The sequence below is a fragment of the Homalodisca vitripennis genome, chromosome 1, assembly GCF_021130785.1.
Source record: "Homalodisca vitripennis isolate AUS2020 chromosome 1, UT_GWSS_2.1, whole genome shotgun sequence".
NCBI classification, from domain to species: domain Eukaryota; kingdom Metazoa; phylum Arthropoda; class Insecta; order Hemiptera; family Cicadellidae; genus Homalodisca; species Homalodisca vitripennis.
Window position 1 is genome coordinate 89965738 of NC_060207.1, and position 18387 is coordinate 89984124.

General features: G+C 31.3%; 1 protein-coding gene across 2 annotated transcripts; it reads left to right on the forward strand.

The window, feature by feature from the left end:
- The first annotated feature begins 97 nt into the window (after positions 1 to 97).
- LOC124366286 (dehydrogenase/reductase SDR family member 12-like) lies at positions 98 to 12655 on the forward strand. Of its 2 annotated transcripts, none has more exons than XM_046822702.1 (7): positions 98 to 501; positions 2181 to 2314; positions 5407 to 5502; positions 6515 to 6639; positions 7221 to 7356; positions 9018 to 9237; positions 11149 to 12655. In XM_046822702.1, the coding sequence occupies exons 1-7, from the start codon at positions 363 to 365 to the stop codon at positions 11259 to 11261; spliced, it is 963 nt and encodes a 320-aa protein (XP_046678658.1). In that variant the 5' UTR covers positions 98 to 362; the 3' UTR covers positions 11262 to 12655. The 2 variants fall into 2 exon arrangements, with proteins under 2 accessions (XP_046678658.1, XP_046678668.1); XM_046822712.1 differs by having other exon boundaries at positions 9022 to 9237.
- Positions 12656 to 18387: the final 5732 nt, after the last annotated feature.

An 18387-nucleotide genomic window follows, 5' to 3' on the forward strand; every position in this document is an offset into this window, starting at 1 on the left:
TTCAGAGAGTCAAAGAGAAATTTAGTGTTATTTTCTTGGTGTTGGTAGTATGAATAAGAAACCAAATATTGTCTGCTATCCGTCAAGTAATCTGGGGACTCTCGCGTCGTCTACGTTACTGAGCCCTGGGCCAGACTGCCCAGGTCTTGTTTTGTTTTGGTGTAGTGGGTGCAACTTGTTGAATATGAAGTTTAAATTTGACTTTTATTTTATTTGGAATGTATTGGTTGTGTTTTTCCTTATAATAGTTTTTGTTGTAATATTTTTATATTTATAAAATATTGCCGTGTTACCTCATTCATTGTGACAGTATCAAAAACTTAACCTAAAATGGTATAGGTTATAAAATAAACGACACAAGAATGGCATTTTACAGAAAAGCTGTTTGGTTTTACAGAGGCTGGAAAGAATACACACAAGAAGGATACATAGAAGCTGAAAAGAGCTTCAATCCTACTGATTTGGATGTCAATTTGAAAGGAAAATCATACATAATAACAGGTATAGGTGTATTAATTAATAAGTTAATTACGTTCTTTAATAGATTTAAGTTCCTTCTCACGAGAATTGTAATGACTTAATTTGAACATAACTTAAGTAAGAATTTGAGATAGGCTTATCAAAAGAGGATTAGAAGTACCCCAAATTTTACACAAGTATAATACTTACAATCTCTTGGGACCTAACCTCTCATAAATAGGCTACCAACCTACTATGCATGGATTACTGTAAGTTAAAACAAAAAATACAGATCTTAAGAAAAGGGTACATTGGTATTATCTGGAGGCCACTTGTTTAAATCAATTTATATTACCATGGACCTATAAAAACTAGAAGGTGGCCACTCTGTCCCCATCTACGATTTTTTTATAAGCTATTCATACATATACATATTTACTATAAATATAAAAAGTTAAGTCAACATTTACGAACGCTTACGTGATCTTAGGTCGGGAAAGTACCAATCGGAAATGCACGTGGCAATCAGTGTGGGTTTTGGTGGCACCTCCACCCTACACTTCTGGTGAAAAAGTAAACATCCCTTGAGATGTACCCAAATTCAAGCTCAGACCACGTGAGGGGTTGTAAAGGTTATCTTTAAATTTGGCATTACTAGTAACATATTTATGATAAATTAATCTAAACCTGCTTAAATCTTGTAATAACAAAAAGTAGGTAGGGACAGAGTGACCTACTTCTCATTGACTTTACTTCCTTTCGGTAGTCAGAAAACAAAAACCAATTGTCATAATGACATGTAATTTTCACAATGTCAAATAAAGTCTCTTCTTTATAATAATGAAGTTTTTTTAGGTCCTAGATAACATTAACTGTTGAAAAAATGGCCTCTGGATAATACCAAAGTGCCAAGAAAAGTAAATTACAGAGTACATTACTGTACAAATTTAAAGAGTTCTATAATTGTTCTATGTGTACTTAAATAGGGAAGGGTCAAATAAACAAAACTAATATTTTTATATTTACACAATAAAATATCTTTAAAAAATATGTTAGGCTTATGCAGCTGACGTAATAACTAGCCTAGGTATCAGTGAAGTTAACAGCCGGAGGTGATAATTATAATTTCAACAGTATAACATTTCTGCCTTTCCTATGTGTGGTATTAGGAGGTGGAAATCACAAATAGCTATGCTTTTCAATACTGAAGATGGAAATGTCATTTTGTGGTTATACTTGTGTACTGTGTTTCTAGTTATCTATGGTTTTATCTATAACCAATAACTAATCTGAGTGTTTGTGGTCAGAATAGCTTAGTACATCTACATCCATCCTGTGTGATAGTGTCTTCACTGCCTTGTGGATAACCATTAACGCACTCTACTACCATGGAGCATTAACTCTAATACCGTAATGTGTTAATATGTTATGTATTAAAATCTCCTATGATTTTACTCCTACAGGTCAGTCCATTTTTAAGATATTGTGCAGACAGACAGAATGAAATTTTTCCAGCGACATGAGCAAAAGGCCTTGCTAATTCTTAGCCAATAATTATATGTTCTATCACAGTTTAGATACTTAAAATTGTGCTAAATAATATTGTATAGAGTAAACATATTTTTAATAATATAAATCATTATTTAGTAAAAAAGTCACCTTTTTCCAAAATATTTTTTTATATACACCACTGTATATAGTACTAATAATGTGTTGTGCAGGTGCTACAAGTGGTATTGGGAAGTGTTTGACAGAAGAAATAGCAAAACGTGGTGGAACTGTTCACATGGTCTGCAGGAATATGCAAGAAGCTGAAGTTATCCGTTACAGCTTGATTGATCAGACAAAAAATAATGTGAGTTGATATTAGTGTTGTAATAAAGTTATAATGTTTCATAACCCGTGAGATGTCGCACCTCTAGCAACCATACAATTTTTGTAACTGAATATGACTCTAAATTGTAATGATAAGCAATCAAAAAAGACTAAAATTTTGTTATTTGGAGAGTAAATTTAGTTTATTGAATACAAATATGAAAATTCTTAACTTTAGAATATATTGCTCAAAAATACTAGGGCCAGGAGAAGTCAGCTAAGTGGCTCATGTGTCTAAGTGAGAAGGTTGTACAACAGCACTGCTCACACGTGTTGAAACCCTTCCAGTTCTCAACAAGAAAGGTTTTTCCAGTAGTTCCTCATACCGGCTTATGAATATTTCACTTGGTCTTTGTTTTGAGATGAGTGTGGAATGATCACTGTGCTGAAAAGGTTCAAGTAAAGCAGAATTTTGAAGGAAGTGTGTTGGTTCCTGTAGCTTCTTCCTGAACAGTCCGTATGAGTTTTACGTGGTCGGATTACTCCAAGTCTGTGTCTTCTTCATGAAGCTCAGAATCAGCATCCCTGTCAGACTCATTCCCTTGCTTATAAAAGTGACATTCACTAGAATGTTCTTCCAACCATCAACAAATGTTCTAGTCATTGTCGTTCATCATGGAATAAAACTGTTGAAAAAAGACATAATATTCACTCACAAACACAAATAAAACTAAAATTAATAACCCACATGAACTATTCATACAGTTACATGGTAGATTGCACCATTAAATTGCTCTTAACAGTGCATTCACACGGTAGGTCGTGCTGTTAGACGCAATTTAACATTTTACGACTCGTCGCCAAAATTCTCCAGTATACTCACCGCTCAAATCACCATGTTTAGCACTCATTTTATATAGATGCGTTGCTAAATATAGCGTAGGAAGAATAATTAGAAGATCAGTGTCATCAGACAGGAAATAATAAACATATACATCAGATCGACTGAAAAATGTTAGATTTTATCTCATAGCGTGACCTCTTGTGGGTTAAAATATTTTAATGAGTACGGTTACATTCATAGATGGCAGGTGTATGGTTAGAAATATGGTGAAATACATTGTTTTCTTACTTGAGACATATTTTTGTTTATAAGAGACTATAGTTTTTACAAACCAGCAGTTATATGCTTCACTAATGCATTAAAACCGGTTAAATACTGAATTAACAAAAAAAATATAACAATACCTGATTAGCACAAGTGTAGAATTCTTAGCCTCAAAGATTTAGTTCATAAGCAAAATCACATTTACTGTACTTGTCCTGTAGTTAGATTGTCATATGGGCTCCAAGCATCTTAATATTCATGTATTTTACCTCCTTGGTCAGATTCATGTAAAAATGCGTTAAAGAAATTGTTTGTAAAATAATTTATTACAATTGTATTTTTTAGTAAAACTTTAATTCCTGATTTACTTAGCGAACCAGAATGCTGGTGATTTTGTTAATATAGGTAATGAAACATCCTAAAAGAATTTACTTTCATTTATGAGGAACTGAATTATGTAATAATTTCTTTTTTGTCGTTGAAAGAAATAATTGTATATGAGCATAGTATTTTTTATTTAAAGCAACTAAAGGGATTAGCCTATTTGTTTTATTTTGGTAAAATATTTAACATGACATTTTTATATTGTTTAACTATCTTATTTTTTTAAATTCTGTTTAGTATTTTGTAAGAAGCGACATTTTAACCCTTTGGCTGGTAATCCCGAAACAAATACAGGAGCACCCTATGTGCCGTCTGCAGTAATCCCGATAGCCGTGCAGGAAGCGCTATGGTACTAAACAGAATTCACAATAATGTTTCGTGTTGAATAATCTCTCATCTGAATATGACGTATGTGATCTAGTGAAATAAATAAGAAACACTTTTAAGTAGTTTTTGTTGTTCCCACTAGATCGCAGTTGCTCTTTTATTTATTTCCTTCAGACCCAATTTACTGCCATTAAATTACGTATCAAACCATACAAAATCTGTCAAAGAAGGAGTGGCCTAATCGTTATTTGATACAGCAAAGAGCTTATGCTCAGATGAAGATGGATTAAAAGAGGAATTTAAGAAAGTTCAATTGGATCTTAGAAGCAATGGATACCGTCAATTAGTAATAAATAATTGCAAACGAATCAGAAGAATCATTCCTGAGTCAGAAAAACAGAATAGTGATAAATTTGTGTTTATGTCAATCCCTTATGTGCCGGGATTACTTGAGAAAATTAGAAGATTAGGTAGAAAGTACAACATTAGAACCGCTTTTAAAACACACAATATTCTTAGACAAAGTCTCGTAAAAAGAAAACGAAAAAATGGCACACAGGATTCCAAAAACTGTGTTTACAGTATCAAATATAGTTGCAATAGGGAATAAATAGGCGAAACAAAAATACCATTAAACGTAAGGATAAAAGAACACAAAGAAAACACGAGAAAGGGTCTCACAGAAAAGTCAAAAATTGCACACCATTGTTGGTCCGAGATCATCATATGAATTGGGATGAAGCCAACATAACACATCGGGAACCAATTGGCAGACCATCCATCAGCCGAGATTAGTCCGCTTTGGTTGCCAATTCTAAAAAATGAACTAAAAAGCAAACCAAAAGTATCAAACAGATCAGATATTTGTAATAAACTAATGCGGATTCACAGTATGGCTTTAAGAAGTTAATCTAGCATTAACCAAAAATAATAATAATAAACGCCCATTCCTGTCCCCCTTCCTTTTTATTTCCGTCATCTAGTTTCTGTTCTTCTGCCGTGACAATTGCCATTTGCTTTATGTTTCACTGAACGATGGCAAATGTCCGGAAGAAACCTGTTTCCTTTGCAATCCTTCCATCGTCAAAAATAAACTTCAAACAAAGAATTGTTTCTTTATCCTCACTTGCCACGTATTATTTATAAATGACTTTACTATGGCTATTTATTTTCCATATTGGGGATAGATCAGACTACTTGTCTGCAATTTTTAATTTTCTTAGTTTTCTGGGATTTACATTCATTGTTAGTTACATTTCTAGTAATTCAGTTATTTGGTCATACCAAGAAACCAAAGTTTTATTCTTTTTCAGGAAATTCATCTCCATGTCCTGGACTTGTCACATCCTCGTAGCGTTTATCAGTTCACACAAGAATTCAGAGAGCAGTTCAGTTGCCTTGATGCCATCGTAAGTGTAAAACTGCAATATATAAATTAAACATATAAATGTATTCACTATCAATTATATTAAATATTTGTTTCTCTATCGTCAAATCAACACACTCAATTTACCTCACATTTTAGATTTTATTAACATTTGGTATACTCATAAAAAGTGTTAAAATAAAAATACTAAATTTAAAATTTTATCTGAACGTTTTTTTAAATGCAGCAATGTAAAGTTTCCAAAAACAGATTTAAATTGCTCAAGGTGCTGTCCTTGTTGACATAGAAAGCTAGTAGATATGTTACTTTTCAACATTTTTTGTGCTCTTTCAGAGATGTACAACCTGGGTTATAATAGAAATTTTGTCAAATTAAATGTAAATATTTGGATTACATTTTTCAAAAAGTACCTACATAATTTAAAATTGTTCTATGAATACTTAGTACTGTTGTAAATCACATAGTAGTAAAATATTATTTTATGATGAAAATGTGTTCATGGTTTAAAAAAAACTATTTCTACACTCGTTTTTAATAAGTTGCCTGATTCAATAATAATACTTATCTTTAAACAATTGATATTTTTTATTTAAATTTTTGTTCTTACAAATACATAATTTAAATTAAGATATTCAAAATATTTCTATAAGATAAGATCAGATTAGACTAAAAATTTCATATTTTTTCTATTGACACAATATATATTTTCAAAGAAATTGAATGTAAAAATATCTTCATTCTAATTTTTCTAGCTTACTATCTTAGGAAGATAAGTTTATCGTATCATGAACCCCTAAGCAGGCATTATGCTATTAAATAGTGTAGCTACAATAATAGTAACTTTTTTTGTTTTTTTTAAGAACTCCTAATTCTATAAGGATATGATTTTTATAAGTTACAGGGCAAAGTAGTCATATTTTGATCTAGAATACATCCTAAAAGTGTATACTAGTTGTTTTACATGTTTGCCACAAAATTGTTTCTGAAATTGTACATGTGTATGACTTGAATTAAGTTGTTATGAATGATCACAGATTCACAATGCAGGGTGTATGGTGTACACTTGCCATGTAGATCCTGACGGTATCGAGAAGAACTTTGCTATAAACGTCTTGTCACCTCACATAATTACACGCCAACTTGTACCTCTGTTACACAAGTAAGTTGTCTCCTCACATATTTAATTAGTCATTTTAGTTATTAGTTAAAATACTCTATGAAAAAGTAACCACACAATAATGATACTATTGGATAATGTCCACTCTAAAAGTATAACCTGTTCTGACAAGATTGAAACAAAGAAGTGAACTTGTTTGTACTAAACCGACCGGGAAAGTCCGGTCAGTCTTTGCAAATAAACTTCTTATCAGTGTACTTTCTAATCTTCATTGGATCCCTCATCCATTGCATTCCATGTTTTTAAACAGAAGTAAGTGAGGCAGAGTTTTGTTAGTGTTGTTAGTCCACATGCTTATACAAAAGCTGGATGTGACAAACATACAATGTCAAGAGTTTCAAGCAATTGTATTATTACAGAAGTATGGAATAGATTACCACTTATCTTTTCATACTTCTTGTTGTGAGGCAAAGATTTTTTTTTATGTCATCAGGCTGCATGGTTATACAAAAGCCGGATCCAACAGACACACAATGACAGAGTCTCAAACAATTTGATGATTACATTGGAATAGAATAGATTGCTATTTGTTTTGTCATGTTTCTTGCAATGTTTTTGGACAGAAGTGAGAGAGGCAGAGTTGTGTTCGTATCATCAGGCTGCATGCTGGTACAGAAACTGGATCCGACAGACATACAATGTCAGAGTCTCAAGCAATTTGATGGGATGCATGTGTACGCTAATAACAAACGGCAACAGGTAATAATTTTTTTCTTATTTAATCTTTATATCTTTCCACATATATAAGTTAGTATAAAATGCACCCCTCGGAAAAACTGCATAAGAAAAAACAGGAAATTTAAGGAATTTTTATATATCAACAGACATTATTTTTTGACAAAATAAAAATGTTAAGAACAAAAGAGCATATCTTCTCTTCTGTGGGGCCTTCCAAAACCAATAATTTTCCAATACAAACTTTATTATTATTAGTCATAGAAAGATAAGGATAGTTAATACATTTTTACAAACTAGAAGTGTTTGTCTTAATTATTTCTCCAGATATTAAGATTCAAAATGATTAAGTTACAATTTAAAAAACCTCCTGTTTAAATTCTCGGAAAAGGTAAGCTAGAAATGAAAATGTTCAGTGTTGCAAACAAATATAATAAACTGTAATTAATGAACATTGTCTAACTTTGAAAAAGACAAATAATGTTTTTTACATTTTTAGAGATAAACATTATTAGTAGAGATTGTTGCATACTTTCATGTTGAAATCTCTTATAATGCTGAGAAACTTCTTCAGTTTACCTTTCTCTAGATGTTCAAATACAATTATATCGTTATGTGCTGAATTGATTTTATGATCTTTAATATATACTAAAAGATAAACATAAAGACCACTAATTAAGTCGGAAATAATTGTTATTTTTCTTTCCTAAGAATAAATATTTGGAATATATATGAGAGGCATTGCCATTTGAAAATTTTGGATTGGAATTAGCAGAGGATAGCTTTCTGATTAGTTCTGAACATGTAAAAATATAATATGAAACAATCACATATGTGAGCTATTTTAGTAAAATTACCATATGAATTATATTTTTTAGTTATATTACAATTATTAAGAACTTGCTACTTAATAAATAGTAATTTCAGAAACTCATAAACTTGAACTCACTTTTGGCATACATGAGTGAGGTACTGATTCATCATTTTACTAATCGTTTATGTTTACAGTTTTGAATTTATCACTCTCATGTGATTTCTCTTTATTTTACTTGGTTATATGGTCTTAAAATGTTTAGTTATTTTTGTACATAATGTTGCATTGTAAGGGATAATATTTTCATTGATATTTAAAATTAACATTGCAAAAATTGCTATTGTGTAATATTTAAAAACGAGTAGCCAATAGTGAGTATGTAGACAATACTTTTGTCAAATGGTCATACCGCTATGTGTATTGCTGAACCTATAGCACCTCTTTTATTCCGACCTTAGGCTTGTGTAAGTTATGCAAATTAATCTCTACTAAATCAATATTTATATTACATTTTTCAAATTTGTAATACCAATAAAAAATTTTATTTAAAACTAACGTTATAAAAGTGTACTTTTGTCAGAAGTATTTATAATTTTATCACATGATACTTAGGGAATGCTGTCTCCCAAATGCTCTCTCTCGTAATACACCACTGGGTTCCTTACTTCATTGTCATTGACTTCAACTATTGAGCAATTAATTTCTCACATCATAGCTCAATTAGTTTAAAAAGCTATACAGGGTATAACAATTGTACTATATATATATATATATATATATATATATATATATATATATATATATATATCATTCAACTTTATGGTCTTAAACCATTCCATGTCAAAAAATTATTATACTAGAAAAAACTTAGGTAGTTCTGGCGGAGATGTACTCAAGAGAGTATCCTCAGCTCTTCTGTGCTGCCATGCACCCTGGGTGGACTGACACTAAGGGGGTGCAGACTACCATGCCCGAGTTCTACGCTAGGATGCAGGACAGGCTACGCACACCACGGCAAGGGGCAGACACAGCCCTCTGGCTCGCCATCTCTCCCGCACCTCTGAAAAACACAAGTGGCCTCTTCTATCAAGGTGAGTTGTGACGTTTTCAGGGTTTGGTTACAAAATATTGTCACTTTTTAAGTTTTCTGGCTTTGAATTAAATACTAATTCTTTATTCATAAATATGTATATATAGTTTTGAAATACAGATTGTATATTAACCCATTCACCTACTTCGACGGAGCCGTTCCGCCGCTTCCGGCGCGGGCCCTGCCATACTTCGACGGAGCGCTTCCGCGGCAGTAATAGTTCACTTTAAACTCGACAGATAGCTGCACTAATCAAACTATGTTTCGTTTCCATGGTTACTTGTTTGTTTAGAACAATATTTTTGTCATTAGTTGGCTAAACTGACGTAAGCAAAGAATAACAGATGGATTTACTCCATATGACACCTGTTGTTGTTAGTGTCCGTAAACATGGCTTGTAATAGGTTACGTGACAGTGAAATAGATCGTTTTATGAACGATTCTAATAATTGTAGTGAAGAATTCAGTTCCGGTAGTGATCAATCAGATGTGGAATGGGATCGTGTGACACGGGAACAGTTTCAAAACTCCGATATTTTCGATTCAGAAGAGGAATGACCAACTCCTGACATCGGACCGGCAACTGACTTCGTAGGCCTTGTCAATGCAGATCAATTCTTCTGAATATAAATATAAATATGGTAGGGTATATAATATAAAAACGATATAATTGTGTGTAAATATACTATGAAATATACAACACTCTTTTGGTGTGTGACTTCTAAGGACAAATAAGGTAGGCTACACAATAAAAATTCCATTTAAGGTTTTAATTTTGGGAACAAAATATTGGTGGTGGGCAACATAAAATTAAAAAAAATTTATTTATAAATAAATTTATGGTATTACCGGTATGTTATAGGTTATATCTCGTAATACCTCCATTTTTTTTTTTTTTTTTTTTTTTTTTTTTTTTTTTTTTTTTTTTTCTATACAGGCAGTTTTAAATGGTAGGGAAGCTCAAGAAAAACACTGTTACAAAATATTTTTTTCAAAACAATGATTTACTAGGATTTACTAGAAAGTTACAGCTAAATATCTGCACACCTAAATAATAGGCAAAAATAATGGAATTCCTTGGCTGTGTGCTAAAATATTAGTAGGTGAATGGGTTAAGTAGTGCTGTAGTCACAACAATAGTCAAAATTAAAATCATATTCGTAGAATGTCCTATGTAAAATAATTTCTCTGTTAAATATAATGAGTGTTTTAAGCTTTATTTAAGAATTTTCAATTCTCTATTTTAATACCTTCTGGAATTCTTATAATAAATTCAGTTCCTGCATATACATTTTTATATAATTCCAAACAATCATATTTAAATACAATATTTTCATTTAAACTGCACTATGTTTATTTTAGCAACAATTAATAGCAATACTTAAATGACTTTAGCAATATTCAATAAAAAATTTATATTTGTCAAATTTTTTAGAACTGCTTTCCTTTCTTTAAAAAAACAGGGTTGTAAGAAATGAAAGGTACAAAAATTGCTACTTTTTTATTTGTGAATTTTGGGGTTGAAAATATGACATCCGCTTGATCCTCTTCTAACTTTAAACAATTACTAATGTCCACATCTAACAATTAAATATGTGCATAAAGTACATTCTTATTACTTACATAACACAATCTTGTATGATTTTAATTTTACGTCTTAATTTATTACTTATTTTATCAAATTTAACTAGTTAAAAAGTATTGATTCTAAATGAAAAAGAGGTTTCGGTACCTCATGCTTGCTAAATGTTGGTTGATAATTTCAATCAGATCAATACCAACTGATAAAAATACAGACTACTTGTACTGAAATCTTTAATTTAAGAAGCAGATATTTTAATTTTAGAATTGTTTGGCCACCACAAACTATTATCGAGAAACGTTCTTTAGTTCTAGTATATGTTGTTTACAGATCGTGTAGCAATCCCAACCCACATGCCTTTGTCCTTCACCAAACCTACACTGCAAGAAGAAGATTCTTTTATCAAACAAGTGGACCACTTGATGGAAAGAATGACTCGCTGACGACAGTTGAAACAGTCAGCCTCTAACCCCGGCTGTGGATAGAGTTCCTGGTGGATAGATGATTTATCTTGACTTATAGTACAAGTTGAGATCATTGTTTCTCCAGAGAACAGTGAGAAGTACTATAAATCTTGTTGGATATCTCCTCGACAAAAGAGCCTTGTGCTCTTTATTAAAATGATGCACCTAGTGAAATCATGAAACATTTGATAAGGAAGACAAAAGATTCTGACAGTAGCCTAATGGCCTGAATTTAGCTAAACGTCTGTATGGTTCAAAGTGATTGCAGTTCAAGGTTAACATTTAATAGGACAGCTTCATATTTTTAGCTGGAAAATGTAATACAATACTTAAGAAATGACACCCAAATAAGTATAAGAAATTAAGTACAAAAAATTGTCAGATATAAAATTTATGTTTGGATTTATATTCTTTTTTGTTAGTGACATAAAATCTTGGTTAACTATAATTAGGATTTTTGGAGGTAGTGTTGATTTTGTTTGGAAATTAGATCTAGACCATATAACATTCTCGCAAAATAGTAAACCTATATTTGAATGTCACTTATTAACCTTATTTGTCTAGAATTTTTGGCACATCTTGGGTTAATAAATGTCAATTGGTATTTTTAATTGACAACTTTTAGACTCAATCATTTGTTTACTTGTAATATTTCTTGTTCAAACTTTGCAAATAAATTGTGTGAAACAACAATAAATTAGTAATTGAATTCTGATGTAGGTAACAAATAATTGCGGTTTTCAACAATCACCATGTTAAATTTAAACTAATTGAAACTTTTTATAGATGTATAAGAAAGCAATCCATATATTTGTTGGTTAATGTAATATTTGTTGATTAATGTAATATTTGTTGATTAATGTAATAATATATAAATGTCACCTAAAGTGAGTGTCTAAACCGTTATTGTCTTAAACTAAACATGTATATAATCAAACCATTAATGCAAATTCAATAAATGTTACCTATAACTTACTTCTTTTATTAGAAAAATTTATTACTGTTACTAAATGTTGAACTAAGAAAAGAATTCCGTTCCTACAGTTGCATATTAATGTAAATGTCTACTGTATGTACGTTGTTAAAGTATTTCATGTACGTCCCCATTAAAGACAAACAATTTGAATTCAAAGCTGTTACAGTGTGTCAGTACATAAATAAACTTTATGAATGCCTAAGTAGTTATAGCACATATCTTAAAAACTGAATATAGCTTAGCTGTTTCAATCTCAGATATGAACAGTAGAGTTATGTCCAATAAATATGGGAACTAAACCAATATGGCAGTAGTCACGCAATTGTATACATGTTTATAAGTTTACATATACATTTCCAGCTCTTGCGGCTCAACATCAAGTTTTTGGTTGGATTCAGAAGAATTGTTTGGTTATTACATATTGAATTTTATGCAGGATATTTCACGTAGCTTGTGCTCATTGCTTTAGCCACTGCCCGTTATATGTTTGTTGACCGGTCACATGCTCAGTAGAAAGGAAGAATGACTTTACAGCTTGCTAAGGTTCTGGTAATTTTTAGGGAGGACATAAGTTATACAATTACTTGGGGCAAGAGAACTGGTGTTGGTAATCTGATTTTTATCACTTTTGTTAGAGAGGAGTGTGAAAGAGAAGACTATGATTGTAGGATTCTTCTTTTCATTGTAAGAATAGCAATATGTTTGGATTCTGGAAACCCTCATTATGTGTTTCCCCAAGTTTTGGCTGTTCTCTCTTTGTCTTCAGATTGTTTTATATAGTTTATAAACTGTGCTCAGTAATGATGTAGGAGCAATGATCTCATGGGAGACCAGTCACAAGCGGCATGTATGTAAGACAAGTATTAATGTTTAATCTCCTGTGTTCATCACATGGCATGTTGTAGTAATCTCCTGTGTTCATCACATGGCCTGTTGTAGTAATCTGTTTAATCTCCTGTGTTCATCACATGGCCTGTTGTAGTAATCTGTTTAATCTCCTGTGTTCATCACATGACCTGTTGTAGTAATCTGTTTAATCTCCTGTGTTCATCACATGGCCTGTTGTAGTAATCTGTTTATTTCCTTTGTGGGAGTTGGGATTGCTGGAAGTAAAGTTAAGGAATTCTTGTTATGAATTGTTTTTTCAATGCTGCATCAAGGCAGTACAGGTCTAGCCCACATAAATCGGATGGCTCATTTCCACCTAAGCCTGTTTAAACTGTCTTCTTGAGTATTTTTTTATAATATAGTTGCACAGTAAAAAACCTATTTTCAAGCAAATTAAGAATTTTAGTGATGGCTGATAGTAGGAGTGAGACACAAGGTTGAAGTACCCTCAACTTCTTTTATTAATAAAAACATATAACACATGTTGTCCATTACCAAAGTGTGAAATTTCCAAATAACAGTGAGAATAATACTGGTTATGTAAATTGGAGAAATTTTACCAAAAATTCCAATACTTATTGATATTGGAACAATCATTGACTATAAAACTACACGCAAGTTAATACTTGACACCAGTCATGTTTGTTTAGTTCATGTCTTTATTGGACAGCCCTCTAATATCAAGAAGGAACCTAGCAAAGGCCTAAATTTGACAACATTGATTACAAGATTTCACAGTGCGGTCAGTTCATATGTGATAGCCTAAGGAGATTCACCTCGTCAGTAATTGAATTGTTCTAATTTGAAAATGATACGCTTATGTATTTCTAGTCAGTCAATATCAATGTGCACTTCAATATTATGTGTAATCAGTGGAAAAGAATCTTGGTAAGGATGTTATAAGTAATAACTTGTATGTAAGACCCGTGTGGTTTCATTACGCTTTAATCTTATATAAAGATTTACACTTTCCTTTTAAAAGTAGTTTTGTATCAAGTAGTTCTACACAGTTATATTATTTGTACTATAATAGTGAATTTAATAGTATAAATTATATAGAACTCTCTGTATGTTTTATTACAGTATATTTTAACCCTCTCTCTGTTATATTATTTATTTGTATTGGTTTAGGGATTCTCAGCTACCATTACCTATAATGCACATCCCTCTCCTAAAGAAGAAAGACCAAGGACTCTAAAAATTTTTTAAATGTACTATCTAAAAAAGCATTTTTATTGTTTTTTTTTTTGTATATAGTAGTATATACAGTTCATAACAATTTTAACACATTAAAATTAGACACAGTGACAAATTTAATGATGCAATAATTGGATTGGTTTTTAGACTTATAGTTTATAAATATCCGATAAACACCAATTTATTAATATTTATGTACCTCAGTGTTGTTGATATTATTATTGTATTGTAAATTATTGTTTTTTAAATATACTATATGTACAAAGAGAAATGTATTTTTAAATCTTGTATTTTTAATATATATGTATGTTATTAGATTTAAAAAAAATACATTTCTCTTTGTACATATAGTATTTTTTTAAAAATATATGGTATGATCTATTGCAAAATTGAAGTTTTTTGCATATCTTATATTGAGTAGAACATTACATGATACAGGGTAATTCACGAAGTAAGTGATACACTTATAATTTCACTTATTTATATGGTGATTATTTATGGTGTATGTGAAGGTAGTGGTACGGCCGCCGTTGAAGAATATAGGCAACGTTATCCTTACTGCAGAATTCCAAATACTAGAATAATTAGTGCTACATTTCTTACTTTACGGGAAAGAGGATCGCTTCTTAGCGCAAAGTTCCAGTATGACCGCTCTTGCCAACATAATGTTATTGTAGAGAAAAGCTTTAGTGCTGTTGTTGAACATAGTCCAGGTATCAGTACAAGACGTATTTCTAAATGGTTTAGAGTTACGCAAAGTAAAGCATGGAGAACACTGAATAATAACAAACTCTATCCCTGCCATAAACAAAAAATACAGCATTTACATCCAGGAGACAGAGCCTATCGCTCGGATTACTGCATTTGGTTTAAACACTCATCCTTGACTCTTTTACGATATTTTACTTACCAATGAGTCACAGTTTACTCATGATGATATCAATAATTTACAAAACTAACATTCATGGGCAGAAGCGAACCCTCATGCAATAATTGAACGTAACTTTCAGCAACATTTTAACATTAATATATGGTGTAGTATTATTCATGATCATCTGATTGGATCAGGTATTTTTCAAGAGCGCTTAACAGGTCAGACATATTAACAGATTTTTCAAGAAGAATTACCGACATTTCTTGAAGATGTTCCTCAATTTGTTGCAACTTAACGACAGCTGTACTTCCAAAATGATGGCGATTGTCTCATTTTTCAAATATTATTTCTACCTACTTGAATCAACAGTTTCCAAATAAATGAATCGGTCGCAGAGGTCCTATGCACTGGTCACCCAGGTCACCAGATCATACGCCATTGGATTTTTGAATATGGGGATGGATGAAGGAGAAAGTTTATGAAGTCAAAGTTAATTTCCATGAGATGCTACTTAGACGTATTATTGAAACTTTTACGCAGTTAAAAGTAAGCCGTGTTGAACTACAGAAAGCAACAAGAGCTATCCTTAAATGAGCAAAAGTTAGTTTCTGCACATCTTCGTGAATCACTTCAAAGTGAAGATTAGGTCCAAGCTTTTTGAGAGCAGTAAAAATGATTGTTATGTTATGGAAATTAAGTAGTATAATTTCCTATACCAAATAAACCATCTTAAAATTTTTATTAGTTTTTCATTTAATTTCTTACATTTTTATTTATTTTCACCATAGTTTTTATTTTCCTAAGATTTGTCACAGTGTTTCACAAGCTCCTTATATCATGAATTCATAGAAGTCTGTGTAGCTTATATGAGAATAATACAAGTCTTCAACTGCTTCTTTCATCTTTTCATCTGTGGTAAACCACTTGGCATCAAGCCTAGGCTGTACAGTGAGTGGTCAATCTATTTGCATCTAAAAATATCAGATTGTGGTATTAAATTGCTGTATAAGTATTCTCATGCAGCAAGCCTTCAGATGTCAGAAGGCTGTGTTGTTTATTTTGTACTGTAAATCAAAGTTTAGTAAGGGATTTAATGCGTATAAACGACAAAGGAAACCTCCATACCCAACTAAAAACTAGGTTACTATAACGTTGCATGTTTGAGATTGTCTGTATAACCTTAATCTTTACTGGTAATATTATATGACGTCATTTAATTGGCTAATGTTTAGACTGGGTTTATGCGGGATGTCTTGTTCACTGTGACAGTGTTCTCTAAAAGTTAATTATCTTCCTTTTGATATCAGTCCTAGAAATTATGAGCACAAGCCTTTCTTTTTGTTTGATGTATCGCAGTAAGCAGTCTGGGAACCAAACATGCACAATTTGTGAAATAACTCATTTTTAGCAAACATTTTATGCATATTTGACCTACGCAAACTTACAAATTATGAATTGTCGGTCTTCACAAACATTATTGTTCTGTGTATTGAAAAATTCTTCTAAAATCAATTAAATAATTCTTAATAGTTAACCTGACCATGGTTATCATGAACTTTTTTCCATCCTTGAAAGTTTTCACCTATTAACGCACTATTTTCAATCAGACCATAAACTTCAATTAATTATAATGTTGATGAGTTTCCAGTCCATAAGTATTTGACAGTCTTATCAGTTGTTTAAACATTTTTCAGCTGATGACTTATAAACAACATTCTGTAACAATACCAATGCAAACAGCATCATTTAATGTGCAAGATATACTGGGAATCAGTTTGAATTCATATTTTGGAATTTGTGCAACATTAGAGTAGCTATGGCAATGAACTGTCTTTCCGACTAACCCTGTTATTATACCTTGCAACAATAAAAAATCATATAACAGAGGGAGTGCTAAATAAGATGAAATTTTACTTGCACTTCAGCTATAAATTTATTTCTGCAGGTTTGATGTATAATTTGATTTAATTATACTTAATAAACTAGTTGTATGTTCTGTACTACTTTTGAAGTCCTGGAATTACTACAAGGCCTATAATATTTTCAACATTCCAAATATTTTTGAGACTTTTTATGTACATGTAATGTCTGTATCACTAATTCTTTAGCAAAATAAATTATTTATAATATTTTGTATTCTGAGTGATTATTTAATCCTAGTACAAATATGTTTATAGGTTTTCAACTGTTATGTGGTATTTTGTCCTGGTTTTATAAGCAACACAATGTTCAAAACATGTTAACAAAGTCAGAAAATTTGATTTTGTTCTCTGCTTTTTATTGGGTTTAATTTTGTCAACACTCTAACAATGTGTATTATGTATGAATTATTCTTCTTGAAAGGATTTTAATGAATTACCAATACAAGTCTGTCAGCAGTAATAATAAAAAAAACAACAATGTGGAGAGTGAATCATGTCTTGAAGAACATTTATTTGGCTTAACTATTCCAATAAACAACATAAGATTTTCTTCGAAAAAATATTGCTTTGTTTTTTTATCTACTGATGTTTCAATATTAATCTTAGAAATACTTATGTTACAACAGTATTGTAATATGGTAGATTTATGTGTATATAATGCAAATCTACCTATGCAATAATCCTCATGTAAGATTATCTATAAAATATTCTAAAATTACTTTCAAATTCAAAACTAACCCTCTTTCTAAAATTTGTATGTATTTGCTTCTATATAATTTCATACATACTTAGCAACACAATAACTGCTTTAATTTTTATACAAAGCCACTGATTTGAAGGAAACATCTAAAGACATATAAAAGTACATATATTTTGAAATTGTCTATTCCAATTTTTCTCAACTAGTAGAGAGCGTCCCAGTTGCCTGTCCATTTTAGGTTGCAGAGTCATTGTGGGAAGCAGGGTTGCCAATTCACTTTTTGTAAACACTGTTGTCACTGTATAACTATTGATACTTTACTAAGTATGCAATGCTTTATTTCTAGAAATTGAATTGCCGGAACTATAATCTACTGGGATATACCTCCTTACTCTTCACAGCTAGTGCCGAGTGGTGTCCAGTAAAAAAACAAGAGTTAACATTCTTCTCTGGATCAAACAGCCATAGAGGAGGTCCATTCATTTTCACAAACATCAGGCCAGATACTGTTGTATTTTTTAGTGAAGATCTTAGAGATGTTATTATTA